This window comes from Eurypyga helias, unplaced genomic scaffold (genome assembly GCF_000690775.1).
Source record: "Eurypyga helias isolate BGI_N326 unplaced genomic scaffold, ASM69077v1 scaffold8769, whole genome shotgun sequence".
NCBI lineage: Eukaryota > Metazoa > Chordata > Aves > Eurypygiformes > Eurypygidae > Eurypyga > Eurypyga helias.
Genome location: NW_010271331.1, coordinates 260 through 11,973, shown reverse-complemented (window position 1 = coordinate 11,973; position 11,714 = coordinate 260). Strand labels below are relative to the sequence as shown.

General features: G+C 48.6%; 1 protein-coding gene across 1 annotated transcript; it reads right to left on the bottom strand.

Annotated features, from left to right (window-relative positions):
- Positions 1–969: 969 nt before the first annotated feature.
- On the bottom strand, positions 970–6,163 carry LOC104514948 (2-hydroxyacylsphingosine 1-beta-galactosyltransferase-like). Its single transcript, XM_010158767.1, has 5 exons — positions 5,318–6,163; positions 3,108–3,247; positions 2,861–2,937; positions 2,252–2,471; positions 970–1,285 (listed from the first exon to the last, which is right to left on the bottom strand). Exons 1-5 carry the CDS (start codon positions 6,161–6,163, stop codon positions 970–972), a joined length of 1,599 nt encoding a protein of 532 aa, XP_010157069.1.
- Between the last annotated feature and the right edge of the window lie 5,551 nt (positions 6,164–11,714).

The window sequence follows — 11,714 nt, the reverse complement described above, 5'->3', positions numbered from 1 at the left end:
GTGCCGTATGGCCCTTTGCCTATGACCCTGAGCTGCTGGCTGCTCTTCCTGTGGTCCTGGCACTTGCATCTGTTCCACATTCTTCTTTTATCGGAGATTTGGAGACTCCATTGATATGGGTGTGTCACATGCTGGCAGACAAGGGAAAGCACTGCCCAAACCCTGTGGGAAGACAAAAAGGAATTGCTGATGGAGGTTTGTAGGGATCCAGAGGTATGCGGAGACCACAGCAGCAGTTACAAGAAAGAAAAAGCACTTTAATCCTGCTTAAATAATATCCTGTTACAAGGATCACAGGTTCACATTAAACCAAGACTGGAGAACTGCCACAGGGGAAAGAATACAACTTTATTTTAAAAAATAATAATTTAGTTCAAACACAACCAGGATTGCAGAGGGTTGATCAAAGCAGGAAGAACAGTATTTACCCACAGAACTTAAATCACACCAATTCCATTCTCTTGTAGATGGCACTTTCAGTGCCCTTCCCTGCTCACAGCTCTACTTCAGTTCCTCGCCTGCACATAAAGGAATTTTGACTCCCAGGGCTCTTGGTAACAAGCAGAGGAGAAATGGTGTCTACCACACGTGAAATGCTATTCCTACCTCCAGAACCTCCACAGAAGATCCAAAAAGCCAGAAGAGCAATACCAGCATCTAAACCAATGTGCAATACAAAGAGAACAACTTGCACTCCTCCCTGGAAGTCTACCTACCCATGCCCCATTCCCAGCATCCTGGCCAAGTGCTTCCACCCACGCCTGAATTTGTGCCCCCGCCCACAGGTGCTGTACACAGAGGTGTGCACACAGGCTTTTGCAATACTCCTCCCTCCCCACTCTCTTCTCTGTCAGACCTGCTGATCTTTCAGATCTTGCACCTCTGTCTGTGCCTGCGTGCCATACATTTCTTGGCACAGCAGCAGTTCGTTTCACAGTGACGGGATGTGCCCTGCAATACAGCAAGTCTCTACTGCAATTTCTTCTCTTCTGTGAAGTGGCCTTTCATGCAATTGCCGTTCTGATACACAGGGCTGGCCCCTTTCCTTCTGCACCACACCACCGATTTGTAGAGGACGAATCCAATGCTGGCCAGACACAGCAGGAGAAGAGCCAGGATGTCCAGGCAGAAGTACTCGTGTAAGGAGAGATCATAGACAGCAGGGCGAAGGTACGGTGCTCCATCGTGACGAAGGATGTACTCCAGCCAATACACAGTCCTGTTGAGAGCGTGCATCGGTCTGTCCAGGTGCAGAGCCGAGATAAGCTTGGCCGCTTTTCTGTAGCTGCAAGGGAAGATGACAAGAAGTTATCCTTCGGACAGGAACCTTATAGCTGAGAAGTAGTCTGAGGTGTCCAGCGGTGCTTTCAAGTCCCAAATGATACCTTGGGAGAGTGGCAAATTTCTTCCACGATTCTCTTCATATATGCCTCCAAAAGCCACTCTGATGGCAATCGTTAGCCACAGCAGCATAAGCCAGAGTGTATTTTAGTTTGTGCTTTGTTAACAAGACTGGCAGTTTAGCTCCAACTACCTGCCCAGTGGATTCATGTGGATTGTTGCTTTCTGAGGGGAGTTTGCACCCAAAGACCTTGCCCAGTATCAAGCAACAACAGATGCACACTTGATGACTGGCCAAATCCTTCAAGGTACTGAGTTGCAACACCTTAATAACTTACACTGAGGTCAGTAGTTGAGCGCTCCTAATAGGTTGGGGAAAAAAAAAAAAAAGAAGCTGTCCAACCACATTTCGAACAACAGCAGTTGCATGTGTCCTGTTAGAAAGTGGGATCCCTGGCTCACTGTGCTGCAGCACATCTAGGGAAGGGCAGAGTATCTGGTTGTCGGAAGGAATGCATGGAGTATCACCTGCAGTCCACTCTGTGCTACCTGTTTCTACAGCAAGCTGTTTGGGCAAGACTAGGGAGATCCCAAGGTGAGGCTGTGACCACTTTCCCTGATGACAGGCTGGCATTAAAAGGAGAAGAGGTTTGTGCCTCAGCATCTCAGAAAGCTTTCTAAGAAAATTACCATCAGGGTCAAAACAGGACTAGATCACACTTTCTAGCAGCAAATGCTGGAGTATCTCCATGGATTTTGAGGCATGAACACATCTGGCCAGCTGAGCAATGCTTGCAATTATGCTTGGTCCAGAAGCCACCACAGGCTGTGTAGGGGTCAACACAAAGACACCCTTGGTGCAGACTGTATGCAGGGACTAGTAAGAGCTCGATGCTTCTGGATGCCTCACCTGGGGTCAGAAATAACTGTGACAATAGCCTGGTAAAGATCCTCTTCTTTTACTCTGCTCCAGTCCATGAGGATGCCCATGCCCTTCGCCTGCACTCTGGTCATGATGTCAAACTGGTCCCCATAGAAAGGGAATCCCACCACTGGCACACCGTGATAAATTGCCTCAAATACTCCATTCATCCCACAGTGGCTGACAAAGGCTTTCACGTTGGGGTGGCCTGCAGGCAAAGAAACAACAGCAAGTCAGTGCCTTCCACACTGAAATGGGGCTACTGGCACCCTCCTCAACACACAGTGTTGATGTATGTTTAGGAAAAGACAGGCATGTTGAGCAGAGACGTTGTTACCCTTTAGGAACACACCTGGCTTTTGGCAGCCTCATACTTGCCAAGTAGCGCCTGGAGGAGGAAGGAGATAGGGAGCAAGATGCAGCTTCAAAGAAGCGTTAGGTGAGGACCATGTTTTGTACAGATCAGACTCGCAACAAGCAACAGACAGACCCACACAGGTGCTGTTGTCCTTGTATGCCTTTGCTGTGGTTTGGGCTAAACTCCAGGGATGTTGCTAGCAGCATGCACACACGCACACACACAGAGCCCAGCCTTACCTAGCAGGTCATTCTGGGGCAGCCACCCCATCATCAGCGTATTGTCACCCAGGTTTCTTGGCTTCTGCCCAAAGTATCTGTGGGAGGAGATAAAGGAGGGGGGAGAAAGGGAAAAGAAACACAGAGAACAATTATAAATTCAATCAGATCAAGAGATGGAAAGCAATTTCTGTTTTTTGAGATGAATCACCCCTCCTCTACATTGATCATCCAACTCAAGTTAAAAGGCATCCCATTCCCTCCTCACCTCCACACCACCCTCTGCGGGAGGCGAGCGAATGCACCAGCCATCTTCTCCACGAAATCACTCGGAGGAGCTCGGATCCCGATGCCAAAGGAGACAACAACAACACCTGCATCTGCTGCTTCCACCCAGAGACGCAGACCCTGCAGGAAAAACACACACAGCTGCCTTGAAGTCTTGTTGGAGAAAGTCCCTTCCCACTGTTGCCTCTGCCAGCAGAAAGTTGTCTATGGAAAGGATAAAGCCAAATCTACCTGGAGCACAAAGCTACATGGTTTTCATCAGGCAACGAACTCTAAACCCACTGTGATTTCTGAACCCAGCCAGGCAGAAATTACTTGAGCACCTGCTGGGCTTACGACCTTGCATGGAGGTGTCCAAAACTTGGATTTCATAGCATTACCTCTGCTTTGGAGGCAACGCAATTACTCTTTGGCAAGGAGGACCCTGAAAACATAGGGCCCACATAGGAGGGGCCAGAGCAGAGAAGGAAATTGGAGTAAAAAGAGGAAAGCTATTTTCCATCACCACTGAGGCAGGAGGCCTGTCAGGGTCTTGAGCTGTACACTGATAAAACAGATGAAACATCATGCAGGTAGAGCCTGGAACAACATCTTGCTGGAGATTCCCCACAAACTCTCCACTGTCAAAGGCCCCTGGAGGTGGCAGAAGGTTTTGCCATCCTGCTAGGAGACTTCTACCCATTCTTGATAGCTTCTTGCAGGTAGATGTAGGGTTTGGTCACCAGACAGAAAGGTAGCTACAGCTCCAGCAAAAAAAAACGGTAGTTTGCCTTTCATTTAGAGGCTACCTGTAATGCTGCATGAACACGTGTGCATCTAGAACAGAGTCCACACTTTTTTCAACCAGGGCCAGAAGGCTGCAGGGAGAAGAAATCAGCCACCACAGCGGCTGCGGAGCAAACACAGACTCTTGCCTTTTATGCCAGACTGGGCTGAGCCTATTTGTCATCACAGATTCTGTCCCGCTTCTGTCCCGCTTTCCCATGTGTTGCAGTCAGGAGCATTTTAGGGAAGTTTCATAAAGTCTGTCTTTAAATATAACTACTTCCTTGAAATAAACACCATAGACAACACAAAGGGCAAGAAAATAGTTCTTCTTGTTATTAAAGGTGAAAAATAAGATGATTAATTTAGAACATCTTATTAATAGTAGCCTACAGGTTGGGGAATCATAGTACAGAACAGTTACAAAGCATATTTTAGCATTACTCTGTGGAGATATTTGTCCTTTGTTGCATGCTTTAGGGATTCAAACCTATGTTTCTGGAAATGCTTTAAAAGCCCTAAAACAACCCAACAACCAAGAATCAAAAAGTTTTCAACTAGGGGTTTTGGTTTCTCCATTTGCTTGATTTTCACATCCTTTGAGCCACACAACCACTAAAACTGCTGAAAAAGAGAAAGTGCTAGTTTTACTTTTCTAAATAAAATTACAGTGACTCATAAAACAGGTGATTATGGCATCCATTATAACTGAGCCTTAACATTTGCCTTTCAGAAACAGCATTAAAGCTGCTAGGTAAGCATGGTTGACCACCGAAAGTTCTCAGTATCTCTCAAATACATATCTATATTTCACCAAGTCCTAATTAAAGGAACTCACAAACACAGTGTATCAGACATGAGGAAATAAACACCTTAATTATATAATCCTGCTCCAGTTGAGATGGGAGACTCCTTAAGCTAGACCTACAGAGGCCCTCTCTTCCGCTGGCATCCCACAACCTGGACACAGACATGCCTACCTGCTAGCATGAGGGCCACCGCCTATTGCAGGGCTCTGGACTTATCTCCATCATTCTTCCCTTAGGCACCCTGGGATCTGTTCTGGAAGCTGTGAAGCACATGAGTAATGCCCCGGCAAACAACTCCCTTCTTTATAAGGCAGGCGTGTACATGGCCAGATTGGACCAAGCCAGTGTTTTGCAAGAGCTGTGAGGCAGCTGCTCTCTGACACAGCTCTTGGAGCACCCTACGTGCATTGCATTACCTGCATGCCGTGCCACATGGGAAAAGGCAATGTGCAGCCATACACATCTGGAGAGCTTCTGTTCTAAAGCACCTGACCTCACTTTTTCCTTTTAACTGGAAAAAAACTGGTACCCACATGAGAATCTTCAAAAGAAGATTTGCACTGAATAATTCCCCAGGTTAATGGGCAATCACAGCTCAAAGCTTTCCTGCACTTACCACTGGAAGGGGCTTTGCAGGCTCAGCGAGGATCCCGCCTGTGAAAATGACATGGGGGAGCGTCGGACGGGGAAAGTCCAGCACCACATCATTACAGAGGAAGAAGAGACTAGTTCCATGGACAAGGTCCAACATGGATGTCTTGGGTTCCACCCTATGCTTCTCCATGAGACGTTCAAACTTGGGCAGGATGACCAGTTTTGTAGCCACACGAGTGATCATGTAGACTAGGAGATTCCAAGTCCTTCCAAAGAAGTCCATCCTGTCTGTCATCAGGGAGTTGAACTCGGGCACATAGGCAATGGGGGAAGTGGCACCGATCTCTGCTGGGAACCAGAAACCAGTGGAGATCACAGCATATTTGACACGGAGGATGTGGGCCAGGATAAAGCCGCACATCTCATTGGGGTCCACCAACAGCAGGTCAAAGTGCTCACTCTGGAGTTTCTGCAGAAGGGTAGAGTTTCCCAGCACCAGGTCACAGTTTTCTAGATACTTCTCCAAAAAGGAAAACATCTCCAGAGAGGTCATCTTCCCTTGGAAGACACGCTTTATCTTCTCCTGCACCCAGGCATCCGCGCTCTCTGTGCTGAAGATACCCCAGTACGTCTGCAGACGGAAGCCAGGCAGGTAGGTTTCCACATCCCGACCCTCGTGAAGAAGTAGCACGGGGTCATGGCCCCGGTCAGCCAGCGCCTCTGCCACTCGCATGAAGACTCTCAAGTGGCTGTCAAAGACTATGGTGGGCATGATCAGCACCTTGGCACAGTGACATGGCTCCAGAGTGAATGCAGCCACTAGGAAGAAAAGAGCAGCAGGACATGACAGCACCTTCATCATCTTCATTGCTGCAAGAAGAGAAACATGCCATTCATACAGTATGAAATGCTGTGTCATATACTTGGGCAACTAACAACTGGGACTGTAGCTGCAAGCCAAGCTCTCATGAGCTGGGAGAGGAGAGCAGTCTGGAGTTCATCGCTGGGGAAGGAGGGCCACAAAAAACAAACAGACAAACAAACCAAAAAGACCAGTCAGATATCAGGGGAGTTTTCCAGAAATTCAAAGCCTTTTCTCTGTGGTCCTAAGGCTCAAAAACTAGCAGACTGACTTGCAGATGGTTAGGGAGGGAGAATGGCTGGAAGAGCTCTGCCAGGTCGCAGCACCAGCAGACACTTGCTGCTCGATCCCCAGTTACCGCTACAGAACCAGCACAGCTGGATTTCATTCCCATTTCTGCCCAGCCAGAATGGCAGGTTCCCTCCAAACCCCTGATGTCTGCGTAAGCTCGCTGGATGGCCTGCAGAGCCTGGTGGGGATGAAGAGAGGCACACTCCAGCTTTGGCCCTTGCAAGGCTGGCAAGCCACCTTGCTCAGCACAGACAGGGTGGGAGCGAACCCAGGTCACAGCAGGACCCGCCAAGAGGAACCGCGACCCCAGAGAGCACAACAGGGAGCTGGATGGAGAGCTGCTCCGCTACAGATCAGCCATGGCAGGAGGGAAGGCTCCAGGGAAAGGGCTGGGAAGGGAAAGCAGGTGCAGGGTACTGATGCACTGGAAGAAGACAAGCCCAGAAAGCAGCCCCAGAGACAACACGCAACACCTGTGGCACACTGGTGCCCCTTAGTCACACTCCTACGGCCGTCATCCCATCCCCAGTTTGGTGAAACACCCAACATTTCTGTTGTGTAAGGGATGTTGCTACATCACTGGAAGCAAATGCACCTCACCCACACCTTGCATTATTTTGGGAGAAGAATTAAGTGATAAAAGCAGAGCCATGTCCTGAGGACCCAGTTCAGACATGCTAGAAAGGGTGAGGGGGAAGATGTTACAATGAGAACAATTTTAAGTGGATTTTGGATGGCCCCACATGCTAAGCCCCAGGGGGGCTGCTGGGATGTGGTAGAGCAGAATATGGTACAAGATTTTCTGCCAGCCTCTCCAGTATTGCTTGATCAATTAAGAGGCAGGAAAGGAAGTCATGGACAAGATCCTGCTAAATACAATCTTCAGGGTCCCCTCAGCAGCTGGATATTTCTGGCTAGAGATAGAGGGTGGGAGTGCAGACATGGGAGAGTGAAAGTGCCATACTGCCCCCTGCCCCCATTCCTTTCCTGTCCCCTGTAGGGTGATGGGCTGGAGAGAGGACAGCAGAAGCCCTGCAAGGTAAGTAAGGACCTGCCCAGCATCCTGCCTCCTTGCCTGTGACAACAGGCTGGCCCATGCCAGCAGCATTGGCCACCATAGAGCTACAGCCCACAAAGCTGGTCCAGGTCTCAGCTTAGTTGAGAAGCCTAAAAGGTTCTCAACCTTCCTGCCCAACACCAGGGAAGGTAAAGCATTTGGCTATGACATTGTGCAGCAGGACCAGAGCACCTGCAGCTTCCAGGGGAGAGAGGGAGGGATGGCAGCCCTGTGCTGCTGGCCTTCTCCAGGACAGCAGGGAGCTCAGGACAGGCTCCATGACAGGAACAGGTATAGGCTTGTCCTGGGGCACCTGGCAGGTCATACACACGCATAAGTATGCTGAGAAGAGCAGAAGAAGTGGTTTCATATGTGGGGTGGGGTGTTTCCTCATTGGGCAACAAGTAAAAAGTGAAGAAACAGTGCAGGTAAAAGGAATAGTTATTTAAAGAAAAGATCTGTCACTCATCTTCATCAAGTACCGTGTCCTGCCATGGACCTACGTGCCAGACATTGCAGAGACCCTCAGCTCTTCCGGGACCCTCTGCCGTCCAAATGGCAAGTAAACTGTCAATCTCAGCCCTTAAGCCGGGGCAGATGCTGACACAAGAGACTTGCAAACTGCTCTTGGCTGCATCATCCCTTCTAACATCAGGAGCAATCCCTGAAGGTGCTGGTTCAGGAACCCCTTCTCCCTGCCCAAGGCAACAAGGGGAGGCTGTAAATCTTCCTCTAAGTGGTGAGAGGATGCCAGGCTGCAGGAAGAGACCCTTTTTCCTACACCAGCTCAGTATTACCAGAGCTAATCTCTGCTCTGTCCATGTCTGGAGCTGGCCACAGCTCCAGCCCTAGATCTGGATACATCAGGCAGGGTTCCAACCAGGCACATGCCTGCTTTTTAGTGCTCCTGGGATATAATGAAGGCATAACTACCAGCTTAAAGGGCAGTACTCTGCTGTCTATCCCTTGTTCAGCAACCAGGCACTGTTAGGATCTCAGGTTGATAGTAAAGGGGAAAGAAGACATGGACCTTACGCACACAAGGGCTAAATGTGAACCTAGATGAGGGAAGGTTCAAAATCCACCTGCTCATCTCTCCACTTTACCCTGAGCACCAAAGCTGTCCCATGAGCTTTGCAGCAGGATCCTCCAGCAAGGGCAGGTGCTGTGGCCAGTGCAGCACCGTCTGCAACGTGGGGTGCTGGCTGCAGCCCAGCCCTCTGGCTACGGGAACTTAGCTGCCTGCACCCACTGTCGGGCTGCAGGCAGGTGGTCTGCAACAGAAACCTCCAAACCACCAGGCATGGGAACGTAATTCTTCTACAGGGAGGTGAATTCACCGCCGGTGCCTTGGTAGAGGTGCAGAATCCAAGTAAACAAGAACTCCTACACTGGAGCTGCCAGCAGAGCAGACAGAACCACCTCCTTGTTTGTGGTGTGGAAGTCCTGTGTCAGGGGCCGAATTAGATAAATATTGCAAGAAATATCACAGCCACTGCAAGGAGAAGGCTTGTAAAGACAGAATAGACTCTTCTTTGTTTTCATGACAAGCGCTCAGCAAACCATGCCTACTGGCTGATTTACGCAGAGAAATCCCCTTAACCACAGCTAATGCTAACAGCCAGAAGTCAGGGTTCAAGGAAACTATCAAAAAAGCCTAGGCCACAAAGGCTTTAAGTTTCAGTGCTGCAGCAGGCAGGGCAGGGTAAGAGCACCTCGGTAAGAGCCAGGGCCAGGGAGGAAGCCCCTCGTGACTGCCACGGCGGGCAGCCACATCCCCCTGCCCCGTGCGCCTGGCCACCCTCAGCTGCTGGGAGTTTGCTATCAAAGCCCGAGCAACACATTGAAATTGAAATGGGAGGCAGCAGAAAGGCAGCAGAGAGAAAACAGCCCTCTGACATGCACACACCCACCCCCTCTCCCAGAAAAAAACTCTTACTGGGCTGAAATTCACCCCTTGATTTTGCCCTACTTAACATGTTTGATATTTGTATTACTTTGATATTGATGGAAAAATACATCAGTTTAACTTAAGTAATCTAACAGCTACAGCTCTAAAGATTTCTCTAATTCAGGTATGCACCTTTTATTAGGTTGAAGTACTAAAACCTCTGCAGAGGCTGCTTACTGCCAGAGAAGCCCACAAAGAAAGGGCAGTGAACAGACTCCAGTGCAAGGACTCTGCCCTTCACATTTCTCCCTCTCCTCCAGTATTTTGTGTTACCTGGGTCCTGCCTAGGACTTGGAAGCCCATATCCATGGGGCTGAATTATTTCGCCTGCTGCATCCTGATCTCCTTCCAGCTCTTGCCCACAGTAAGAAGAAATGCTTTCACTGTAAGCTTCTCAAGAGTTAACAAAGCAGCACAATTCATCTGAAGCCAAAAGGAAAAGGCATCTTCACTTGGATGCTCAAAACTCTTCCTGGAATACGAAAACAAAAGTTTGCCTGATCTGTTGGGTATGATCCAGAGAAAACAGGACCATCTGCTACCATCATGTTGATGACGGCCAACCCAGTTGTGCCTAATGTATGGACGCCAAAACTCCGTGCAAGTAGGCAGGTATGCAGCTCAGAGAAATTCTGCCACTGCAGGAAGATGTTACACTACAAGCAGGAGCTGCCCAGGGGAATCTCTAGTAAAAACCTTCAAGATACAATGCTGTATAAAGTAGACTTAAAGCACGTGCTAAAGCAGGGAAGTATAACCATCAATCACATCCAACCCAGTGCTTGGTGGGCTCCTGTGCTCTGGTTTGGATTATCACAGACTCCTGGGTAAACACTACTAACACTAAAATACTGATATTAGTATTATTATTATTTGTATTACAGTATACTAATACTAGTGTTTTAGCATAGAAAACAACAAGCAAGAAAAACCCCTCCTCTTCAAATATAAGCCTCCCCAGGCAGCCTACAGCCCTGAGTTCTTTTAAATATTGTTTGCACACAGAGTGAACAGCGCACAGATGGTCTGCTCAAAATTGAGTGCCCTTCCAGCATTTTTCTTTTGACATCTTCATGGCAGCCCACAAGAAACACAGAGAATGAAGAAAGCCCAGATCCCCAAAAGACCAAAGGGAACAACCAAAGCAGTGATGAGGTCAGCATCAGAGTAACTCATACTTTGCACGACACTCAGTGCTACTGCTTCCACACAACGGCATCCAAAGCGCTTTGGGACCTTGGACCATCTTCAACATTCTTCCTGGCTCATGGGAGTCTTATGGAGGAAGCTCCACTGGCAAGGTGGGCTAGCAGGAGGTTAGCAGTCCATAGCTCACAGCCCAGGAACCATGGTACTAAAGAAAATACTGGTCCATAACAACTGAGAAAAGAAATAAAAGATCTGTATCTCAGCTTGTCAAGGCATTTGAAACTACCTGTCTTCAAGAACTTGAGCTAGGGGATGGTGTCAAACACCACACGTCTGCTTCCTCTCATCATATATTAAAGCTGCCTAGGTGATAAGCGAGATTCCTCTCATTCCATATCCACAGGATTCCTGGTTGTCTTCTGAAAGGGACAGTGATTGTTTGTGACACCACGGTGCTCTGCAACAGCAAGTTCTTCCGGATTGCCTTTTCCCCCTTGCTTGCAACACGGTTGCAAGACAGAAGTAGCTGCTGATGCCAGGCTGTGCTCCTTGGGAGCGCTCTCAGGTCTGCAGCGTGTTAGCACTTAACGTTGTAATCCCTGGATGCAAGAGACAGAAAGGCTTGGGGCCATTTCCAAATATTCACATGAGCCACAGACCTTGAAGTGAGAGCACGTGACAGTTCAGAGCACAGTTTGGTCATAAGAAGGGGTTATGTTCTACTTGACTGTCGTACGGATAAGTTACTGAGACTGCAGAGAAAACTGGAGAGACACAAGCGCAGCAAACCGTAGAGAAGCGGTCAAGAGGGGTGGGGAGGAAAAGAGTCTCCATATACTGCCCTGTCATTGCAGCTTCTTTCTGCAGAGAAGCCCTACATTAAAAGAAAACTCATTAAACACGCCAGAAAGTTATGAAACCTTGTGTAGGAAGCACTGGGAATTGATAAAGTCCTGACAGACAAGTCTGATCACATCTGACAGAGTTACAGAGGTAGAGAAGCTTGAGATGAGCCTTATCTTCAACAAAACAACTGACGCCCTCATGTAAAAGAAACCTCAAATCCCCCAAAACCAACCAAACTCAACAAACCAAACGACTCCTTGGCT

What these genes read in the sequence shown, in the direction of transcription:
- LOC104514948 (XM_010158767.1), bottom strand. Translation starts at nt 6,163, where the DNA reads ATGAAGATGATGAAGGTGCTGTCATGTCCTGCTGCTCTTTTCTTCCTA. An exon ending in CTGCAAAGCCCCTTCCAGTG is followed by an intron (nt 3,248 to 5,317) that starts GTAAGTGCAGGA and finishes TTTTTCCTGCAG; the next exon opens with GGTCTGCGTCTCTGGGTGGA. An exon ending in CCGCAGAGGGTGGTGTGGAG is followed by an intron (nt 2,938 to 3,107) that starts GTGAGGAGGGAA and finishes CTCCTCCCACAG; the next exon opens with ATACTTTGGGCAGAAGCCAA.